Source organism: Drosophila ficusphila, unplaced genomic scaffold (genome assembly GCF_018152265.1).
Source record: "Drosophila ficusphila isolate 14025-0441.05 unplaced genomic scaffold, ASM1815226v1 contig_791, whole genome shotgun sequence".
Classification (NCBI taxonomy): Eukaryota; Metazoa; Arthropoda; class Insecta; order Diptera; family Drosophilidae; genus Drosophila; species Drosophila ficusphila.
In genome coordinates, this window is record NW_025064737.1 from 22,512,245 (window position 1) to 22,534,409 (window position 22,165).

The 22,165-nt window shown below is 42.1% G+C and overlaps 2 protein-coding genes across 2 annotated transcripts; both read left to right on the plus strand.

Moving 5' to 3' along the window:
- Positions 1-304: 304 nt before the first annotated feature.
- LOC108088364 (protein Diedel) lies at positions 305-685 on the plus strand. Its single transcript, XM_017186111.1, has one exon. It carries the CDS (start codon positions 305-307, stop codon positions 683-685), a length of 381 nt encoding a protein of 126 aa, XP_017041600.1.
- A 10,675-nt stretch (positions 686-11,360) lies between these two features.
- Positions 11,361-13,029, plus strand: LOC108088539 (mitochondrial 2-oxoglutarate/malate carrier protein). Its single transcript, XM_017186384.2, has 2 exons — positions 11,361-11,921; positions 11,990-13,029. The coding sequence occupies exons 1-2, from the start codon at positions 11,802-11,804 to the stop codon at positions 12,821-12,823; spliced, it is 954 nt and encodes a 317-aa protein (XP_017041873.1). The 5' UTR covers positions 11,361-11,801; the 3' UTR covers positions 12,824-13,029.
- Positions 13,030-22,165: the final 9,136 nt, after the last annotated feature.

Sequence of the window (22,165 nt, forward strand, 5' to 3'; positions counted from 1 at the left end):
TTTAGCTGGTTTAGGGTTCATGTTTCAAAAAGCTGATACATTCTAAACGTGAAGATAAAAATTGTGAAGAATAATTAATAATCTTTAGCTTACCAACATTTTATTATTTATTTTATATTTTATTAGCTCTTCAGTCGAATGATTGGGTTGCTAAACGAAAAAGTAAACAATAACGATGTTTATATTGTGTTTATGGTGTAATGTGCTTCGCAGAAAGTATACCCATCGTCATTAAGTACTGTTTGTGCAGATCTTCTTATAAATAGCAGTGTCTTATGGTGAAACGCATCAGTTATTGCTAACCATGCGACCGGTTATAATCGCAGTATTCTGGTTGGCATATATCCACGTGGCTAGCTCCGCTTGCTGCACTTCCCTGGCGATCCTTAACTTTAATATCCGCGGAGGAGTCTGCGGTGCAGTGGGGGCCAAGAGCAACGGCAGTGGTTGCCAGATAAAGATTTGCGCCAACGGAGAGGCTTTGGTGGGAACCTACTGCGGCAAGGCGGCATGTGATATATTCGGATGTGATTGCATCAAGGGCTGTTTACAGGGTAACTTTGCCCAGGACTTTCTGAAAAATAACTTTGCATACGGCATCGAATTATTGGGCAGTGAAATGGTCGAGGCTTGTTACCTTTGCCAATTCCTCGGAAACAACAGGGGAAGAAAAAAGGGAAAGTAAACATTTTGTTAAGCTCTCTAAATATGTTTCGAATTAAAATAAATTTAAGGCCTCCTATCTGCCACTGAAAGTATTTTTTAAATGCAATACTCTAAATGGAAATCGGAAATCAACAAGGCAGATCCTACCCTTCATGGTTTTTTGCTCTTTTTTCCGCATACAACATGCAAAATGGATTTTTCGGAGCCGACAGACACATGGCACCCTTACGGATATTTTTCCGCCCGCTCTAAATGAAAAACATCCGCATATGGAACTAGTTTGGCATCTGAACAACAATGGAATAAAAAATGCGGGGGCCAACCCCCCAGCTGGATATTTTTGTCTAAACGCGGCTGCCGTCGTTTCCATCTGAATGTCATCCTCCAGATTTGGTTCGATTTCATTTGCACTCGCGGCTGTCAATTTTAATCAAATCAACACGAGGCGTCCACGAACTGGAACAATTTCAAGGAGAAAATCATTTCCAGGAAAAAGTGCAGTATCCTGATAACCTTGGGGTTTATTTTTCCTCAATAAAGAATTCTCTAAACTCGAAAACGACCCATTAGCTGTCCCAAAAACCTTGTAAGCCAACACTCCTTTCAACAGCCCCTGCAAAGTTTTGCCAATTCTCGCGTTTTTGTTCGATTTTTTGTATTGGCATGATGGAAAAACTTTGCTTGAATGTGGACTTCATGCTCTTATCTCGAACTGCAAAAAACGCTATGTGGAGGTGTGTGCATTTGTCGCCTTTTCAGTAATTGAATGCTTGGATTTAATTGGAACTGCACGCCCTGTTGATTTCACACACAAACTGAATGCATACACATTATTGACAGGGCGCCGAGCTGATTCGAGTTGAGTTGAGCCGCGCTCAGGTGCTTGACACCTACCACTACACATACCCACACTGAGCGAAAAAGGGGTGTTCTTAAACTAAATAAATAAGAATTTGATTAAGAATTCAACAAAGGAAACGAGGGTTAGTTGCCTGCAACAAAGGCTTTCTAGAAGGTATTCAAAATTTAATTTAAAGACTGTGCTCAGACCTTCCACATTCCCATATATATTATATATATATTCCCTTGAGGTGAACAAGTCTGGTGAAAGTAATATGTTAATCGGTTACCTTTCTCCGTCTTAAGCAAATTGAAAATGATTTTGCACAAAATTGTTCTCCAGTGCTGCAAGTCTGCTGCTCTGGGGCATCGAATCCAGTGCAAACCGAACGTTGACTTATTCATATTGTGATGGCTTGGCACAACTTTTTTGGCAGCTTACAATTCTTGCCAATAAAATATAAATGGAAAACCGGAGGGCAACCTGTCGACAGGTGAGGTGGTGGTGTGGGTGTGGGTGTGGGTGGGTTTGGGGGGCAGACTCCCCCGAACCTAATTGCCATGGCAGCTCGTTAGCTTCAAAGAGCCCGCGGCGAAGCTGGCTAATGGCAGAGCTAATACTAAGACTAACACTAATGCCGATGCTAATGCCATTGCCCGCTGGCCGCTGGCTGCCACTCGACCTGGCCCACACAGAATTGGCCATACGGCCAGGTAAACAACACGAAAAAATATTAAATGAACCGCAAAATTGTGCAGCTGGCCGAGCTTCGACAAAAAAAATAAGAATATAGAACATCATAGTGAAAGAAGGGCGCTTGTCTGTGAATGAAGGGCTCCCGATGAGAAGCTAAATATAAATTGGCATACTTGCACCTATTGACTCGGCCTTGGATTTGATCCCGTTCCCCGCCAGCATCTGGAGTACGCACCCAGCACATTCATAAATTTTTAAAGCCCCGGCCAGCTTTGCTTTTCCACTAAGCAGACCACTTTCAATTGCCAGTCCTCCTGCTTTCCTTGTATATTTGTTCGTGTCTATATGTATGACTCCATCAAGCGCGTCCAGCCGCAATGTGATGGTCTTTGTCTGTCTTATCCACTCCTTCGTGTCCTGTCCTTCCCATTTTCGTCCTTTACTGCAGGCAGTTTGCATAGCAGCGAATGGAATAAAGAGCGTTGCCTACTTACGGGCTGAGCAATTGGCCAGCATAAATTGGCAGGCGAACTGTGCAAAAATGTATAAAAATTGTCAACAAGAGGGCGACTAGAAGACTTTCTAACCCAGGAGTTTTTTTTATTAGACATTTCTACATATAAGTTGAGAGACTCAATGAGCTTACAACTTAATTACGTGTGGAAATTTACAAATAAAACTTTTTCAGACGGTTATGAATTTTATTAAGTTTTTCTGTGGCTGTCAGACACAGTGTAGTTTCGTGTTCCTTTTTAGGAACACTCTCCCCAAGTGAGACTGCCTGAAACATGGCAATCAGGGCCATCCAGACAAACTTCCAGCCACCCAAGGCTCGGTGGACCACCCACCCAATCATCTGGATTTCCCCGTCGCTCCCCAATCGACGCAATTTGTATTATGCGCCTCAGCGCCTTTGCACTTAATGCCTTATTTGTATTTAATCGCGGCTTCCGTTTCAGTGGCATTCCACTCCGTCGCTTATTCTGTGCCGCGTTCCCAGTTTTATTCATTGGGAGTTTGAGCAGCAAACTTACAGACACAAACTCGGCTACAGATAAACGGAAAATGACACAATTTGCTGCTTTTTTGCCAGTCTCTCTGCCACTTTGCCCTCCCAATTACCCATCGCCGATGGCTGTGCTTGACATTCGTCAGAGGGACTCTCTTTTTTGGGGAGGAATACTCCGCCACTGTCGATTGTGAGCCATGTTCGATTGCCCAATGGAGCCTGTCTGCCTTTGGCCAGTTTTCAGAAAGTACTGTGTCGGAAAAACTATCCAGCTTTAACTTCCCTTTTGCCTTATGCTGTTGGAGTCAACATACTTTACTATTTCATGGATAACTTCAGTCTCGTATTTGTTGTTCAACTACAAAAGCTTTAAAAGGAAATATTTTAAGAAAATGTAATCGTTTGTCTTTGCCGACATAAGTTAAACTGTGGTTTTCTTGCATGACAACACGCCTCTTATAAACAATGGCTGTAACCTCTCTTAAATCAGTCAAAAAGGCCACTCGAGGCTTACGAACGTGGCTATTCGTTAGGCGCTACGGGCAATTATTATGTGCTATAATGTCCGGATGACGCGACGAATTTGGGAAAGTTTTTATTTGGCGGCCCGGAAGGTCCCCATTTGTTTGGGCAGTTTAAAGTTTTCGCATTAGCCGTATGACATTTACATTTACCGTGCCTCATGGCACGGAAATTAAGGCGGCCGCAGCACACAAAGGAGCAGGAGGGCTGGCATCCGCCTTGCGGTATGCAATAAAAAGCAAATGTAACGCAAAATGTTATTACGCATACGCCATGTGTGCCGCTGTGTCACCGTCGTGCTGCCCTGTTTGTCTTTAAAGGTCTGCCGTCCGCGCTTTACTCGGTATCTACACGGAAAAAATAGGGAAACAATAAAATTTTATTTTTTTTTATTTTTAATCTAAAATAAAAAATCTCTACCTTTTAATTTTATATAGTTAAACATAATTAAATGGTTAAGGCATAGAGTTTTTAGTTCTCAGAAAGTTACATTTTTTTTATCTGTATGTGAGTTCCCCCAGAATTTTCCCCGCCTCCTTCCTTTGTGTCTGTCTGTGGCTTTGAGGTCGAGCAAAGAGTCGGGCCTTGTCCTGCCCGGAGCTTTTAAAATGCCATTGTTTGCAGCTGCGCTTGGCTTCGCCCGACCCCCAATGACCTTCTCGACCCGCTCCAGGCATTTATGTTTAAGAGCAGATTTCACTCTACTTTTACTTCTGCCGCACTTTTATTATTTCACTGCAGTCCGGCTTGATCCGGTTGCCGGTTGCTTCATTATGGCTTTCTAATTTATATGGCTCAAAGTCAATTTTCCATTTGGGCCTCTTTATGGACCTGCGCTGCCGCAGTGGGCGTGGCATTTAACCAATCTGTCGACATATGTTACGGGGGCCTTGATTGATGCGCTCCCGATGAGGCGGATGTGGCTGGGATTTCAATAAAGTTTTATGCCATTTCAACGACCCAAAGAGGAGGAAAACTTTCGAAACAATAAATCACCGATGACTGCGACGACAACCACGTATCCTTCTGTCTGCTGAACCTGAACTTCTGTCCCAGCCCCTTAAAGCCTTCAAGAAAAGTAGGCAAAAATGAGGAAAGGAATGAAGATAGTATAAATAGAGTCTTGACTACGCTGACGACCAGCCACCTAATACGCTTGGGAATGGAAGTCTGATACTTTTGTGGGGCAGTTGGAATGGACTCAAGGTCGACTATGATGCACGAGACATGATGGATTAGCTGGTGTCATCACTTTCGTAATATTTGTGTTTATTATGGATTATTCGGATTTTCTTCCTAAAAGTTTCGCATTCGCAGCATTCAATCAATTTGAGGGTTGCTCTTATAAGCTTTGGGAGCTGGGCACCTGACTTGCGTGTAAATTCTTTTAAAAACGTATTTAGTATAAAACTTAGTAATTTATTTTGAATACGTAAAATTTTTTTAAAACTTATAAATTAAATCTTAAGGATTCCAATCTTTAGAAAGAGAGCATCGCAGGTTAAAATCCAGATAATTGAGTTTCAAGCCCTTCTTGTAGATAAATTCCGCGCTTTTTTCGTCAATTTTAGCAACGATTTCAATATCGTCTTCGGTTTTTCGACTTCCATTTGGGTTATACGCAATTTTATTGTCCATCGACAAGACGCACCAACTGCTGGTATCCAATCCAATGTTATAGTGCTCGAGAGTCTTCAATAAAATAGGCAAATATTGTCTTTCTACATTTTGCCAGGTAAAGGTGCACTGGAAAGGATTTTCACTATAATGTCTATGGATATCAGATTCGAGTTCAAGGGGATCGTCAACATCCATAGGCTCCATGTACAAATTAATAATTATCCTCAAAAAAATTTTATAAAATAAAATTAAAAAGTTTTGCAAGCAAGATGTGTTTTCAGTAAAATAAAAAACGAAATAAGTGTTGTTGGAGAAACTATAAGTCAAAGTGAAGTTAGATCAGAAAGATTCGAGTTTGGTTTACTTTTATAATTTTTCAAAAACCTTTTTACTTAACTTTGTTATTCTATTTTATTTTTTTTCTATTTTAATATTTGCTATTATTATCGATATTAACTACAACTTCTAAAGAGCATTTAATATTTTGCCTTTTCGTATCCTTTCCTATTTCACCGCCATGTGAGAAGACATTTCGGATTTGCTGTGAGCTTATTGCCGCTCATGGTGCAAAGTGGTAAGCTAAGGGTCCCGAATTGAGACACTCAAGCACACACTCACACTAGCACACCCCATGATCTACGCACACCCACACAAACACTTACACTTGGAATTAACACCATAAATTTTGCAGCCTAAACTATGCCTGGCATGCTGCCTTTTCCATTGACTTTGGAGGGGAAAAGGAAAAGCGGAAAATGGAAAGTGGGCAGCCAAGTTGTTTTTCGCATTTTGTTTCTTGTTTCTGTCGCCCTTGGTCTTGGTTTGTTTATTCTTCTGCGTGTTGCCCTGCATTGTTGTCCTTTTAGAAAAGCGGAGAGGGAAATCCGAGGAAAAGTACTTCGGTTCGGAGCAGTAGAAAGTGGTTTTCGGCCGCCCGACCGCATTTATATAGAGCAAAGTTGCACCCGCAGCAGATTTCAAGTTTTTATCTGAGCCTGACAATGATGCTGAACCGACTTTAGTTACACAGTTGAAGCCACAGACATTTTAGCCAAGTGGCTTAGTTGTTTGAGGCCGAGACTGAGCTGCTTTTAATTTATATGGCCAAAAAGGTTGACACGCAAACAACAAAACGGAGCCAAGCGAGAAGAGTTCTTCTTCCATGGTACAAAAAGGATCCATAAATTTTCCCACTTAATCAGCGGGCGGTTGCTCTTGATGCTGATTCGAGGTCGCCTGTTGGTGCCTGTGGCGTATACATAATGTGGACAATGAGGCGTGTAAACGTATTTTTCTGCGCTTACGGCCAAGAGGTTTTTCCGGAGGCTAAAGGTAATCATGAGGTGGCTGACAATGGGCAATGGATAATCACGTTGAATACAGAGAGAAAAATTGTGGGAAATGCTAAACTGATTTAAATTCGAATTAAAATTTATAGTTCAGTAAAACTTTTGAGGGTTGCATTTTATTGGATTTAGTTGAAGTAATAAAATAAGTATTTCTTTTTCTGGAATAATCGTTTTCAGAACTTCCACTGATTTTAATGTTATGATGTTAGTTTTTAGTGCTTTACTTAGTTGTTTTTAGCAATATTCTTATGTTTCTCTGTAAACAAAGCTTATAAATGTTGCAGCAAGGGCGAATGGAGAACAATTAACTGTCAGCGGTTGTTCCCGATAATGCAAACTAATTTCAATGTCGCCCAAGGAGGACAGAAGGGCGTAATCCCCATTGCAGGCGACCCAAACGAACCCTCATGAATGTACAGCACGCATATAATTTTTCATTGAGCTGATGCGGATATAATCCCCGGTTGGGAGCAAATGGAAAACAGAAGCTCCAGCACAATGGCCCTTAGAATCCGCTGCCATCCGCCGGATGATGCGTCCGTATCTTGGCCATTAATGCTGATTATACGCTAATGTCAGAGGGCTCCGGCTTAAACAGTAGTCGATGGAGGAGCCGCTGCAGCCACAATGCAATTTAGCTGCTTTAAGTGGCAAAAAGTTTGCAATTCGCAAATCGCCGGGGCAGGTGGCTGTGCCTTCCCCGGGATAATTATAATGCCATTAGCATGTTTAGTCCACAATCAGATTTGGCCGGGCTTTTCCCCCTTAGGAGTCTGCTTAAATTGGCTGCGGTCGCGGTAATCCTGTCGAGCTCTTCTCGTCCTCGTCCTCCCTTCGTTTCCCCCTTGCTTGTCATGCAAATCCTAATAGAAAGTTAAATGTTTATTTACGCAGCCAAGGCAGCCGAGTGGCTGGGCGTGGCCGTGGCCCCCAAACTATTTTGTCGCATTTTGCATATTGCAAATAGCCAAAGAACACCCTCGGTTAACCCCCGCTTGTCCCCGTTTCGCTGGCCTTTTGGGCCAAAGCAATTTCAACTTTCCATTCAAGGGAGGGGGCAGCCGTTTCTTTTTTCCGGCTTTATCCCCACATGAATTCCTAAAGCGGATTTCGTTACTGAACGCAGGATCTCTGAATGCTGCTGTAATTTAAGCGACAGTCAGCAGAAAATTGCGTCAGTGTTGGTGGTTCAGGACATGTTGGGGATTCGCCAGACCATATAACTCATGTGTTATAGAATGTGCTTTCGAAAATTTTATCAGCTATTTGTTAAATCTTGCATCCATGCAATGAAAATTGTAAAATGTTTAGAATGTGATTCCAATTTGCAGTTGCCCAAGTCTTTATTCAAAGTTCCTCGCTAAGTTCATTAATTAAATGCCAAAATCAGGCTTGGTTCCAATCCGGTCCTTCCTTGACAATGTTTATTTAAGTGGACTCTGGCGGAAACTTGCTTAAAATTGAGTTTGCCAAAACAATTCCCTACTTCATCTGCTTCCATTTGCGTTTCCATTTAATTTGGCCTGCACTTCTGGCCCGAATGCAGTTGCTGCCGGCTGAGTCATGCGCCATTTCTAGCCGGCTTCCAATTGTTCGACTTCCTCTCGACTTTTGGCTTTCCAACACGCGCCGGGCCTTTCCTTTTGGCCATTTCGCCGCTTGGCAGTGACACAAATCGCTGAATACCTTCTAAGGAGTGCGACCTTTGTCTGAACTTCAAGGATCCCTATTTATTCGAGCCGGAGCCAAGAATAAATGTTGGCAGACAGGAAGGAGAGCGGTAACTTATTTTCGTTTGCCAACGCATTGAAGTCTTCCACTCGATTTGCAATCCAAGTTGGTCGTTGCCAAAAACCGGGCCCGCTTAACTGAAACTGGTAGAAAGTTCCGCCTCCCCCAAGCTGTTTACCCTAACGCATCACTAAGCGCGCTGCACAAAAATAAATGTTCACAAACTTGCAGGTGAACTTCGCTGGCGTCCTTCTTTCCCCCGTCCCCTTTATCGTTTAAAATTAGCAGGCGACAAACTGTTGATTCTGCTTGGAAAACACAAAGAGGGGAGAGATGAAGGAGGAGCTTATATATCGAGCGACCCTATCATATCAGCCTTTCACACAAAAGCCTAACCAGATCCCGGGGCCACGGACTCATTCAACTTTACGCTAATGTCACATGCTTTGATTACTGCGCCGTGAAATTTTATTGATTGGCCAGCCAGCGTCACATGAGCGGTGGAAACCAGTCGGGTCCTGAGTCGACAAACCCGTCCACCTTCCCATCGGCACTTACGTCCATATCCCATATCCACATTCTGGGCACCTGGCAAGCCATCAGATTGAATGCACTCGCTGAGGCGAGCAATTCGAAGATGCTTCGCAAATGCAGCCGATAAGTGGGGCTCTCAAAAGGTTTCGTTCCCTTTAGCTGATGGTTCCTCTTTCTGTTGACATTCCAATTTGACGAGCGATTTCAAGAGTCACTTTTCGCAGGATATTTTATTGTATTCAATGCTAATTATGTTAAAATGTTGGGTTTTAACTTTAAGGATATTTAGCTCAAAATAGAATAGAAAATCTCATATATAATATAATAATTAAACACACAACAATAATTTAAACTACATATATGTAAAAATTTTTTTAATTTCAGTTTCTGAAATGCGCGTCCCTGGAACGATTTTAATTAAAAAATAAAATTTTTATATTAACTAATCAGTAAACATTTAAGTGGAACATTTAAAACGAAATTTAACATTTTTTAAGTTATACTCAAATGGTTTGTCGCAACGCAGTCACATAAGTTATATGCCTGAATGCCTCTTTTTCTTCCGTAAGTCCATGTGTTCAATTTCACTTACGATGTCCTTCACACCGGTTGCTTGTGTATACGTTCGCGGTCACAATTATAGACCTTCAAGGTATCACCATAACATTTATGATTATTTCGGATTATAAATGAAATAATAAACTTTATTCTTTAAAAAAAAATCTCTTGCATTAAACAGTGATACATATTTGGTATTTTTGAGTTGTGCTATTATCCTATCTGTATCTGTAGGAAGTACTACATGTATTTCCTCATGAGTTCGAGCCGTAAGAGCATATTAACCGTGGCTGGAGGTTCGTTCCGGTCGTGAATTGTATGTGTAATTTGTAAGGATGGGAAAAGGACCCCGAAAAGTGTCCTGCATGGAAGGTACTTTTTATCTACAGCCCCGCTTGACAGCTGGAGATTTTGCTTTGGCCCCCACCTCCACTGATTGCTTACAATGTACTGGCCAGGAACCACGCCCCCATTTCGTTTTTTTTTACAAAAAATGCGAAAATCCCTGTTGGAGCAACCGTTGTCGCCGGCTTCGTCATCGCAGCTAAAATTGAATTGGAATTGCTTCAGCTCCAATGGCAGGCAAACGACAGGCAATCTGTTGAGTCGCTTCTGATTGAATGGGGGACCCAAACCCAAGGTCGAGCGTGGGAAGGGGGAGGGCCAATGGGTGGCAGCAGGAGAAATGCGGAACGAATGCGCGTAATGCGCTTCGATGGATTGAATCCCGAGCCAGCGACTGAATGCCGTGCCGAGATACGAGTGCGATTTAATGAGAATATGTTGTGCGACAAGCTCCATCATCATTATCTGTCATTTTCGGTAAATTCACGGGAATCATCGATCCGTGGAACATCTTTTAAGGCGTTACGGCCTTGTGAAGGTTGCCTAGCAGGGAGAAAGAAATAATATTTAAAAAACCTATATACGTGCGTGTTTGTACCAAGATCAAAATATTTATCTTAGTAATTAGCAGTCAAGAGCTAAAAATATGAACGAAAACAACTATATTACATTTCTTTACAACAAATTATTATACAGTACGTATTGGTATACCATAGCATTTATAAAGTACAGATTTATTAATTAATTTATATCGCTTTTGATTTAATTTTTAAAAAATTCAACATTTTACATTTCCTTAAAACATATTAAAATGTACCATACACCCATTTTTTACTGTATTTCCATTAGCGGGGACTATTTAAAACGAATCAGAAACGACACACATCGAATTGGCCCAATTGTAATTACAATTAGCGCAATTATGATAAAACGCCAGCAAACATTCCCGCGTCGATAAGCAGATTCCAAATAAAGGTAGCAACTGAGATAAAGAAAACATATGTATAGAAAGGTATTTTTCTGTTAATAATTTGACTTGTGTGTGGGCGAATCATTTGTGTAAACAATGAAAGATACAAAAATACAGTATAAAAGCTAATTGAAAGGTGCGCTCTCTAATTTGAATGTGCGGTCAAGGCGCTCAGCTGTTTGGCGTTTAACAACACCGGTTTTGTTTCTTACTGTGTGCAGTTTGCGCGAGGAAGAAGGGTAGAGCGAATCAGGGAGCTGCTAGGGTTGTTAGGTGAGTCCAGAAGGAAACCTGGCTTGTTTGTTGCTTACTCTGCCTGTAACAAAAAATTTCTTTAACACGTAACAAATAAAAACTTTTTGGTAATAGACCTGCAAGTGCATAATTTTCCAAAAAAAAAATTTTTTCAATAAATAATAATATTCTATGTAAAATGTACTGACAACCCTGCTGCTCTCTTGCGCCGTCGCTCTCGCTCTCTCGCGCCCACGTCATCAGCTGTGGCCCACTAACAACAACGTTCGTCACAGATGTATTTTCGTGTTGTTGCTGGTTGCATTGAATTTCCCCAACTGCAGGCTAAAAAACAAATAAATGAGGCAATTGGTGCCAAACATTCCGCGACCACGCAACAAATAGCAGCCAAGCAGCACGTGCCACTTGTGCCAAAAATAAAACCGGAGGAAAAAGGCGGCGAAATCGGTTTTCCTCGCTTGTGACATTGAACAACATTCGCGGGTGCAAAAATAAATCTAGGAAATAAAACCCACACAAATAAAAAGCGATATCAGCTGTTCACCAAGTGCGTGCCACGGAAAAAATTCATTATTAATTGTGCCATCGGGCAGAGAGGTGTTTTCCACATTCCCCCGCAGCGAATCGACTTTTCCGGGCAGCTAAAACTGGAAATTGCAATCATCGCGCATTTATTCGAGTGTTGTGTAACCGAAGTCTGGGAAAATGAGCGCTACGAGTGGACAAGATGCTCCAAAGAAGGCGGCGGCCTCTAATGCCATTAAGTTCTTGTTTGGCGGTTTATCAGGAATGGGAGCCACGATGGTGGTGCAGCCCCTTGATTTGGTAAGATATTGCTTGCACAAAATCCCTAACCAAATCTCCTAAGAAAACGTTTTAAATTATGCTCCCAGGTCAAGACGCGCATGCAGATCTCAGGAGCTGGCAGTGGCAAGAAGGAGTACCGAAGCTCCCTTCACTGCATTCAGACCATTGTTAGCAAGGAAGGACCTTTGGCTTTGTACCAGGGCATTGGAGCTGCTCTGCTGAGACAGGCCACCTACACCACTGGAAGGCTGGGAATGTACACCTATCTGAATGATCTCTTCCGTGAACGCTTCCAAAGGGCTCCTGGCATAACGGACAGCATGGCCATGGGAACCATCGCCGGCGCCTGTGGTGCCTTTATAGGAACCCCAGCGGAGGTGGCGCTGGTGCGCATGACCTCCGATGGCCGGTTACCAGTTGCTGAGAGGAGGAACTACACGAACGTGGCCAATGCTCTGGCTAGGATCACCAAGGAGGAGGGCATTACGGCTCTCTGGAGGGGCAGTCTTCCCACTGTGGGTCGCGCCATGGTCGTGAACATGACCCAACTGGCCAGTTACTCCCAGTTCAAGACATACTTCCGCAACGGACCCCTGAAAATGGAGGAGGGCATCAAGCTGCACTTCTGCGCCAGCATGTTGAGTGGCCTGCTGACCACAATCACTTCCATGCCGCTGGACATTGCCAAGACCCGAATCCAGAACATGAAGACGATCAATGGCAAGCCGGAGTACCGCGGCACTGCCGATGTCCTGTTGAGAGTGGCCCGTCAGGAGGGAGTCTTCGCTCTGTGGAAGGGATTCACCCCCTACTACTGCCGCTTGGGTCCGCACACTGTGCTGACCTTCATCCTGCTGGAACAGCTCAACCAGGGCTACAACAAGTACGTTCTGGGCGTGAACAAGAGCACTGGCCTGTAAATTCAACCATATGAACAAACCATTAACGAACGATGAAACATGCGTGTATATACAACGTTAAGTTTGAAACAAACTTAGGGCATTTAAATGTCGGCAATTCCGGTGACAATATTACATGATAACGACTAGCTTGAATGTTGAAACAGTTTTTTGTAGCGCCATAAGTATAAAGTGGATTCTCAATAAAGCACAAAATGTTATAAAAACAGGTTAGTTTTTATTTGAAATGGGCGTAGCAAGTTGAAGGTTTAAAACCAAATGGAAACGAGTGTTGTGCTTAAATTGAGGAAGGATTTTATTGGCCTAACTACTTCTCTCATTTCTAGCAAGAGTGCTATCAATTGTTTTATTTTTAGCATTTTATTTTAGGTTCTTGGTAGTATGTTATCACCCGTATTATGTAGAGAACTTAACCTGTTTTGGCGTGTGTCTGACTATTCAACCGCTATCTGGATTTCAAAGTCACGTCAGGTTGCCAACTCCCAAGCTTGTTGCTGTTTCGTCATGTGTTTGAAGTGGGTGTTGTTGGCCCGCCCATATGTTGTTTTTGCATACTAATTATATTCCATATGCCGATGTATGCAAAAGACACCTTTCCGACACCCTGCTGTTCTCATGTGTAGCTACTGTTTGCTTTATTCCGCTGATAAACGTTATCACCGGCTTATTGCTGTTCTTCGTTTGCCGGTGCAAAGTATAAATCCCAACGATAAACTCTGGCGCTGAAGATTGCATATTTGTTTTCCGTTCCCCTTCCATCGACAGATTTCGCTTTCATTGATAAGAAAACAGGCTGATTACCTTTGTCAAAGTTGTAGTTTAATAAACAGTGCTGCCATAAAGTGAGTGCTCGGTTTGAATTCCAGTTAAGCAGCCATATATCGTGGCTTTTCTGTTTTGATTGGTTCAGCTTTATGACAGTCGATAATTGGATTATTTAATTTGCTTTAGTTGATGAATTGCCACAGTCAGTCAAAGAAGCTCAAAGCCAAACCACAAAAAATTTAATTTACATTTTTTTTGGTTGCCAACGCTTTTCAGTTGGCGAATTTTTATTTATTACAAAGTGGCCATAAAAATCCTCGCGAGAATTTATTTAAAAAGTTTTTTATTATGCCATAAGTTTGTTAACTGAAGCGTTACATTTTTCGTGTGGCAAAAGTGGGTTTTCGGGGGTCGGGGTTTTTAAGGGGGTTATAATAAGCGAGAATTACCCGAAGCCAAGGGCAAGAATCGCATATTAAATTTGTTTTATTTGAATTTAGTAGAGAGGGCAGAGGCTCAGACTGAGTTTTGCCGCTTACCAAATAGTATTTGGGTAATAAAATGATTTCAGCTTGGCCAGCATTTAACCACTCCCCCCATCCCCTTCGTTTCCCCTCCAGCTGGTACAACAAATCAAAAGTTTATCTCGTAAATAAATGAGCAAAATCTTACTTGACCACAGGGCGCAGGGTTTGCCTGTATTAAAAAATGTTCCTGCACTTGCTCACGGAGGGCAAAGCTTCCTACTTCGAGATACTTTCTCGGCCCCTCGTTTTCCCACAAAGTTTAAGCCGGCACTTGCTAAAGATTCTGTGGGATATTAGTTATCCTTTGGCTCCAGTACTTTGGGGTAATTAAAGATAGCCGAGGGCGAGCTAAGTAAGTGGCTTCATTAGGGGAAAAATAACGAACTTTGCGGCATGTTTGAATTAGAAAAGGATCTTAACGATGGGAAAATGAGAAGCTTATAGATTTCGAACATTTTAAATGAAAAACAAAATTCTTCAGCCAACAATGTGGTTTTTAGATTCAGAACATATACCGAAACTAGAACTTAACAAGAAAGGAAGCTAGCTTCGGCGATTCGATGCTTATATACGCTTGCAGTCATCGCAAATGTCGAGAAGGAGAATTTAAAAAATGTAGCTTCTTTGACAATGAATTCGGCACTTGATGAACTTAAAGCAATGAAAGCCGCAACTGTCAGCGCCTATTTAACATGCAATTTTTAATTAACACTCAAAACATCAGCCCGCCAGACAGGAAAATAGATGGGGAAACTGGAGAGGGCCGTGTAAATGTAATTAATTCAATGTCCCACACGAACAGCGAAGCCAATTCAACCAAAACCAGCCACCCACACTCTTTCGCCCACCCACACATTCAAACGAACTTCAATTAGAGACCAATACAGCGACCCATCGACAAGTTATCTTTGCTTTTGGCCTTTGGAAAATCGGTCCGAATTTCGTGGAACTCTTTTCAACGACCACATCTGCCACCATTGAAAATACCCTTTTGGATGAAAAAGGTCAATCTAGTACCAGGAATAAATATTTATTTCGGATTAGGATTCAAGATTTAATTATTTTAATGTTTTCATTTATACATAAAGCCGCCTGTTAAGCGTTGTAAAATATTTACTCTCAATAAGCAGAAGTCAAATTGCACAATTATTAGAAAACCAATAAATATAAAATAGTTTTACACAATTAGCTGTATACATTTTGCCAATCGAGTTCATGGATTTTGTAAACGGGTTCTATAATAAAAAGAGTTATTCACTTGTATGTTTTTGTTTGAATGTTAATATTTAATCCGTTATATATGTACAAAGTATTATGAATAAAGTATAATGAATAGAAATTGAACGTATTATTAAATGTAAGAGTATTGCACGGTGCCAAATTCCTGAATCTTTTCGATATATGCATGTTTTACTTTTTGAAATTCAGCCCGATTGATTTTGGTATTAATGCGTTTTCGACCGCCCAAGGGAGCCTCCACCAATCGATCGGGATATCGGAGGACGGAGAGGATGTGGGTGCAGTGGCTCAGGGACTAGCGGTTGAATTGGTTTTGGGATCGGGAAGCGCCATGCCACGCGGACGTGGCCAAAAGCACAGCGGGTGGGGCGTTGGTTCTCCCGCGGTCATGGCTCATAATTCAGCGTTTTCAGTTAACTGGATGGCTGGTTTGGTTTTGGCCCGATTTCGGCTTTGGCTTTCGGCTGGTTTGCCGGCCATTTGGCGCTCGTATTGTTTTTCCTCTGCTCTTTAGTTACGCTAATTGCAATACGATGCTGAGTGGAGTGGAGTGGAGTTGAGCAGATCTCTCGGCCCAAAGCGTTAAACTAATTGCTTTTGCAAAACCATTTGAAACGCGTAACTTTTTCAATTTATCTATTTAGCGATGCGGCCCGGCCTTCGTCGTTTGCGAATATTTGCAGACAATGTCCCCTCCACTTGAGTGTTCTGTAACAAGGGCGCGGATTTATCATAAGCAAGGACAATGCCATTGCACTTTCAGATGAACACACTCTAAGAAACATTTTTTACTTCATGAAATTGATTGCAAGTAATTACATTCTGACACATTCTTATTTAAATTCTTTTACATGGTATGCTGAATTTCTATTCAAGCACAACTACTTTAAGCAGAAATTCGTGTTAATGAATTTCAGTCTAAATTTAGGATTGAATTCCATAAATTTTGTGTTGTCTTTTCACGACCGATAAAATGTGAAAGCAAAGCAGACAGTCTTTCCAGGAATAACCGCTGTTGAATTTAAAATTAAATTTTTTCTGGTTTTAAATCAATTCCATAACTTGTTAAATAAATGCAAGAAAATTCAGTAGGATGTGGTCTGCGTTTTACGAGTTTACCAACCAGTTTGTTTCTGTGTGCAGCTCTTGGCAAAAATGTTGCCAAAGAGAGGGAGCGAAACAGGGACACCGCCAGCGGAAACGGAAATGCAGAACAACTGCTGGCTGTGTTCGAGCGCTGTTTCTATATTTTTTCCCCTGGCTGTTGCTGCGTCGCCAACCCGAATTTCCTCTGCAACTTCCGTTTTCCCATTAGGCGGTGTACATAAAAACGTTGAACCAGCAGCGCTCGAGATTTATCCAACTAGAAGGCAGACAAGTAGTGCTCATCGCACGCAAAACTTTGCTGCCGGCTGAAAGTTTTTAAATTGATTAGTTTGTAGCCATCGTAGGAGGTTTCTGAGGGATCCCCTGGAACTGGAACTGCAGCTGAATCCTTCGGATCCCACCAGCCCTGGCCCACCGGCATTAGCCAAGTGGCTGCATTTCAATTAGCCCAGGCCCAGCGTACATGTTTATAGGAGGATCAACAGGGGAGGCTATCTAGACCTCAAAGTTTGCCAAGACTTTCAGCTCCTTGTCTGCTCAATTAAATGCACTGCAAACTTTCGAAAGTGTTGATTTCCCTTCGCGGTGCTTAAAGGATTTTTTGGAATACAGTATATGTGGCGCAAATATAATTGGCTTGCAAAAAAGTGCAATAAATATATGTCCCTAATAAAACTATTTCCTTATAAGAGTGAAACACATATCAGTTGTAGAAAAGTTTCCCTAGCAAGAAGCCATTTAGATACATAGCTAAGTTTCCCTGTACTTTAAGATGGCCCTTAAATAAGTGCCTGATTTCCTCAAGGATCACACAAAAACCAACTCTTTCGCCACTTGCTTAGATAATTCTTGAAGTGGTTTTGGGCCCGAAAGATTGGCTAACCTAGGCAGGAAGTTCTTTAATGTATTGGTTCCTTTTACTTTATCAAGTATCCGCCCCGTTCGGAAGTTTTCCGCAGGATTCCCTGAGCCCTCTTTTGTTTTGACGTGTCCTGTCATTTTGTGGTGACTTCTTTTTAGGGGTTTCCGCTTGCCTTTTGTATGAGTTCTTACAGTTATTTAGTGAAAATTGTCATTTGTCAGGCTGGGCTCAGCCACGCCCCCTAACCCAGAAACCTCAAAAGATATATATGTATATATATTCGTATATATGCATGGATGGGGGAAAAAAAGCGAGCAAACTCGAAGCGAACTTTTCTATTGACTGGCAAAAAGTTTTCAACATGCTCAGCTTTTATTAATGCGCTCTCAAGACCTTGCACACTCTTATTTATCTAAAAATCCCAGTTACTTCGCCCATTTCCCGCCAGTTTTTCCCTCAGTTTTCCCCCTGCGAAGTTTCCCTTGTTTCAACTTTCGCTTTGATTTTGCACTCGCTCTCCGTAAATTGGCTCACGGAAAGTTGCAGAGGAAAAGCGAAGGGAGGGGCTTCCGTGCCCCACATTCGAAAGCAATTTTTAATTCAGTTTTTTTTTTCCGCTTGATTCCATTTAACAGTCGCGCTTATGTTGAATGCATTTTAATTTATTTAATTGAATTCAATTTGTTACAAATTGCCGACGAGTCGCGCACATTTTTGTCGCTCGCGGATTTATTGAAGCATAAAATTTAAGACTTGTAATTTAGTGTGGAAACGGAGAGTTTTACGAGCCACCGGAAAAGGGGGCGTGGCGGGGAAATGCGACAACTACCAGTGTCAAAGTCGATGGTAAGCTTGTGGCTCATCATCCCAGTAGTCCTGGCTGTTTGTTCTTGTTGTTGCTGTTGCTATAGTTGTTGTTGTTGGCACAGGACATGCTCGCTACGTGTAAATGCCGCTGAAGGCCAACTGCAACAGCGGGGGCTCGAGCAGAGCGGCCCAATGGTCCGCGAAGGCAGCGCGACTCATGTTTTCCGCTGCCGGGACACGCCCCCATCCTTCCGCCCAACACCCACCGCCCCCCACAGCGAGAGCCTCCGCCTTTTGGCCAACTGAATGAGCCTGTAATTTGTACTTGCATTCATACACAGCAGCCAGCCCTCAATCTCGCTGTTTTTTCAACACTGTGAAAAATAAGTAAAGGTTTTGTAAAAATAGTTTTTAATTTTTAAGCTTAAATAATAAAAACCTTTTTTACTTTGAGATTCTTTAATACGTTTCACTACATTTAAAAGTGATTTCAGTACCCTTTAAATTTCTTGTACATCCTTCTTGAATGGCTGAACTAAATTATTTGAATAAAATAGTTAGTAAAGAACTAAGATAAAATAATTCATATAAAATAATGAATGTTTATAAAATAATGCTCAGTGCATGTCTGCGTGAGTGCGTGAAGTTATTTAACATATACTCTCAAGCCGAGAGGCGAAAGAATTTGCGGGGCCTTCGCCGGCAATGTGAAGGCTAAAGCACTGGAAGTCGCACTCGCCGCTTCTGCCTGCGCTGTCCTGTCGTCAGTCAAGGTCAGCCCAAGGATAACGCGAATTTACGTGCTGGCCTCAAACTTCGACACTTTAGAGGGGCGCCTGTTGTGCGTTGTGTTTTTCTGCGATATTTCATCCTTTTGTTTCCCTCCACTCACACATGCACACATGCTTGTCGAGTCGAGTCCTCTGTGTGTGTTTTATTCAATTTTTTATTCCGCACAAAGGGAAAAGGATATAGGGGGACTATGGCAGGAAATTGCTTGGTTTATGCTCCCCCCGATGTCGGCGATAATCCACTGATGTCATTTAGCCTGCTTCGCTGCATATCCTTCTGGTCCTTCGGCTCCTTCGACTCCTTCTGCGAACTAAACTTCATATCTCTATCGACAGCTTGGAGTTTGCAGATATCATTTTTTCGGAGCTTTTTTATTTTCTTCGTTGTGGAAATTGTGGAAATTGTTCACGCAGCTGGAATTGGGCTGGGTAAATTCACGCTTCAATTGCAAATACCCTGTTTTGGGCGCCATTAGATATTTAGAACAATGTGTTGCCATCACAGCCGTCAGGACACCGGGGCCATCAACTTCAATAACAATAACCCCTCCGTTGTGAAAAGGATCACCCACGCCAGACCCAAACTTTGAACCTTTGCCATTGACACGTCGTTGAGAGCTTTTTACAGTTTTTCAAAAAAACAGTGATAGGTCCGTAAGTCATAAAATATTTCAAAGATGTAGCCATAACTTACTGTATACTATCTAACCAGTTATCTGTTTTATTACTTTAGTCATAAAAATATATAAAAAACACTCCTAAGTATTTCCATTTTATCGAAGTCCAACCGTATTTCTATTTTTTCGTGGGCTGTTCATTTCTTGACTCCCAAATAACAAGGACTTATGTCGAGGACATTGTCATTGCTGCTCACATATATTAATAAATGGTTAAATATAAACGCACAATGGCAAATTGCCAGGGGTCCTGCTGCCACACCCCCTAAACCGCCCCCTCGCGGATCCTACAAAAATAGCTGGGCCATTGTGTAGAGATATGGAAAAATGAACCGGGAACATGGAGCACAATGAAGCTCCGCTTGAGTTGCCACATCAGGTGGGCCTTTATATCTGGGCGACGGAGGCAGAAGGATCGCTGCTCAGTTCATTGGTTTCGAGTTGCTGTTTGTTTTATTTCCAGACGCGCTTTAATGTCGTTTATATTTATATTTATACTTATACAATTTGGGCTCCAGCCACGCCCCCACATAGAACTTGGCCAAGGCGATTGCAAGTGCCCCGTTGGCCCATCAGAAACCTCCTAAAAGTCGCCGGTTTCTAAATCGTAGCACAATGAAAGGGTCGTCCGGTCGCATTTTTACAACAGGAAGGGAACGGCGCCTTTTACGACAAAAGGCAGTCAGCCAGGCAGCCATCCATCTCGTCATCCTCGAGCCGTTCTTCCTTCAGTTTTCCCCATCCCCTCCCACCATTTCCATCCACTTTTCCGGACTGCGTCCTGCCGCAGTTCATCAATTTATTTAGCATTTTTATGCGCTCTTCTCCGGAGGAATTGTTTAGAGCAGCTATATTGATTTCATTAGCGGCTTTTAAGGGTCAATAAAGAGAACGGCAGCTCGCCGATGGAACCACTAATTTCCCCCTGCATATTCAAAGCATCCTTCCCGATTCCACGCTTTCCGAAGGATTTGCATTAATATTTCACATTGCGAATGCGATAAATCACAATCGCTGTTAACACAAGCAGCGACATGATGTTTAAATAAGTTGAGCCTGAAAAATTCATAAAATGGTAAAACACACACTCCAGAAAATAAAGAAAAAGTAATCAGAGAGTCGGGGCAACTTTTTACTGCTCATGGCAAATTTGAGCACAACATTGTGACTTTTTAACCATTGCGGTTTTTCGATGTGGGAGTAAGTGAGTTTTGATTTCATTATGGCATTCATTTGTGGCCATGTTGTACATCGATTTTACGATGGCCTGTGCGGTCGTATTAATATTCAGAGGAAATGACGGGTTTCCGCTGTTTAATGAGGGTTTTTAGTTACACTTCTGGGAATGCATCGGTTAAAATATATTTATATCAGAATGGGTTTTGTTTTAAAACAATAAGTTCATGTGAATTTTGAATAAGTTGTAAAACAGAAAGCTTTTATACCCTTACATAAAGTAATTTAATTTTTATTCAAGAGTGAAAACCGATTTTTATGACCTATTTTATATAAACACATGTTATCAGTCATCCAAAATATTGATGCTGATGCCCCGAGGACAGACCTACGTATTTGTGTATAATTAAAGACATTACAAGTTGGCGAAGCGGAAATGCCAGACAGCGATTTTGTAATTGCGTGTGTGTGTGTGTGTGTGTGTGAGTCAGCCACATACAAAAGACACGGCCATAAATAGAATCCGATTCCAGAACATAAGCTTTGAGCAATAATCCAAACAACCGAATGAAATTCCCCTTTATCCGTTCCTCCGGAGACGCGAATTTGACTTTGCCCAGCAACAAAGTCATCAAAACAATGATTGCAATACATATTTGGGGCAACACAATTTCGCCACCATTCGGGCTAAAAGGATCAGGACGAGCGAAGGGGGGTTGTGGCGGGACCTGAACAGCGCAGAGCAACTCCAGTCGAAATGCCACAAAATACAAACCCGAATCGTGGGAGACAAACACGCATTTCGGTTCATTAACCAAACCCAACAAAGGAGGCAAAAGGACGAGATAGCTGAGGGAGGCGCCAAAAGTCTAAGGATGGGGAAAAAACACTAGTAGCTAACGGAAACAAAATTACCAGCGAGCAAATAAAATGTCGTCGAGGGTTTGACGCAGCCTTCAACTCCAGTGATAAGCTGAAAGGGACGGCCAAAGTAGGGGGTGTACTGGGGGCAAGGACCTCCCTGAAGGATGAGCTCTGGTCGCAGCTTATTGTATGCAGCTTGCAACGTTTCCTCTTTTTATTAGCTCCACGCTTATCCACCATTTTGGCAGTCGTTATTTGGCTGATTACGGGCAAGGACTCGCTGCATTCACAACTGCAGATGTCCTATATACTTGCTACATACATCTGGAGCGGAACGTTGATGTGCGGCAACCTCCTTTCCGCACTTTAACAGCGGTGGCACAACAAAGTTTAGCGGGCAATTGAAGGTGTGGAAGTCGCAGATTGCCAACTAAAAGTAAACCCCAAGTACTGAAAGAAATAAAGTTACTAACATAGAAAAGAAATAGGGTATTTTATTTCTAATTATTTCTTTTACTTTTTTTCTA

What these genes read in the sequence shown, in the direction of transcription:
- LOC108088364 (XM_017186111.1), top strand. Translation starts at nt 305, where the DNA reads ATGCGACCGGTTATAATCGCAGTATTCTGGTTGGCATATATCCACGTG.
- LOC108088539 (XM_017186384.2), top strand. Translation starts at nt 11,802, where the DNA reads ATGAGCGCTACGAGTGGACAAGATGCTCCAAAGAAGGCGGCGGCCTCT. An exon ending in TGGTGCAGCCCCTTGATTTG is followed by an intron (nt 11,922 to 11,989) that starts GTAAGATATTGC and finishes TTATGCTCCCAG; the next exon opens with GTCAAGACGCGCATGCAGAT.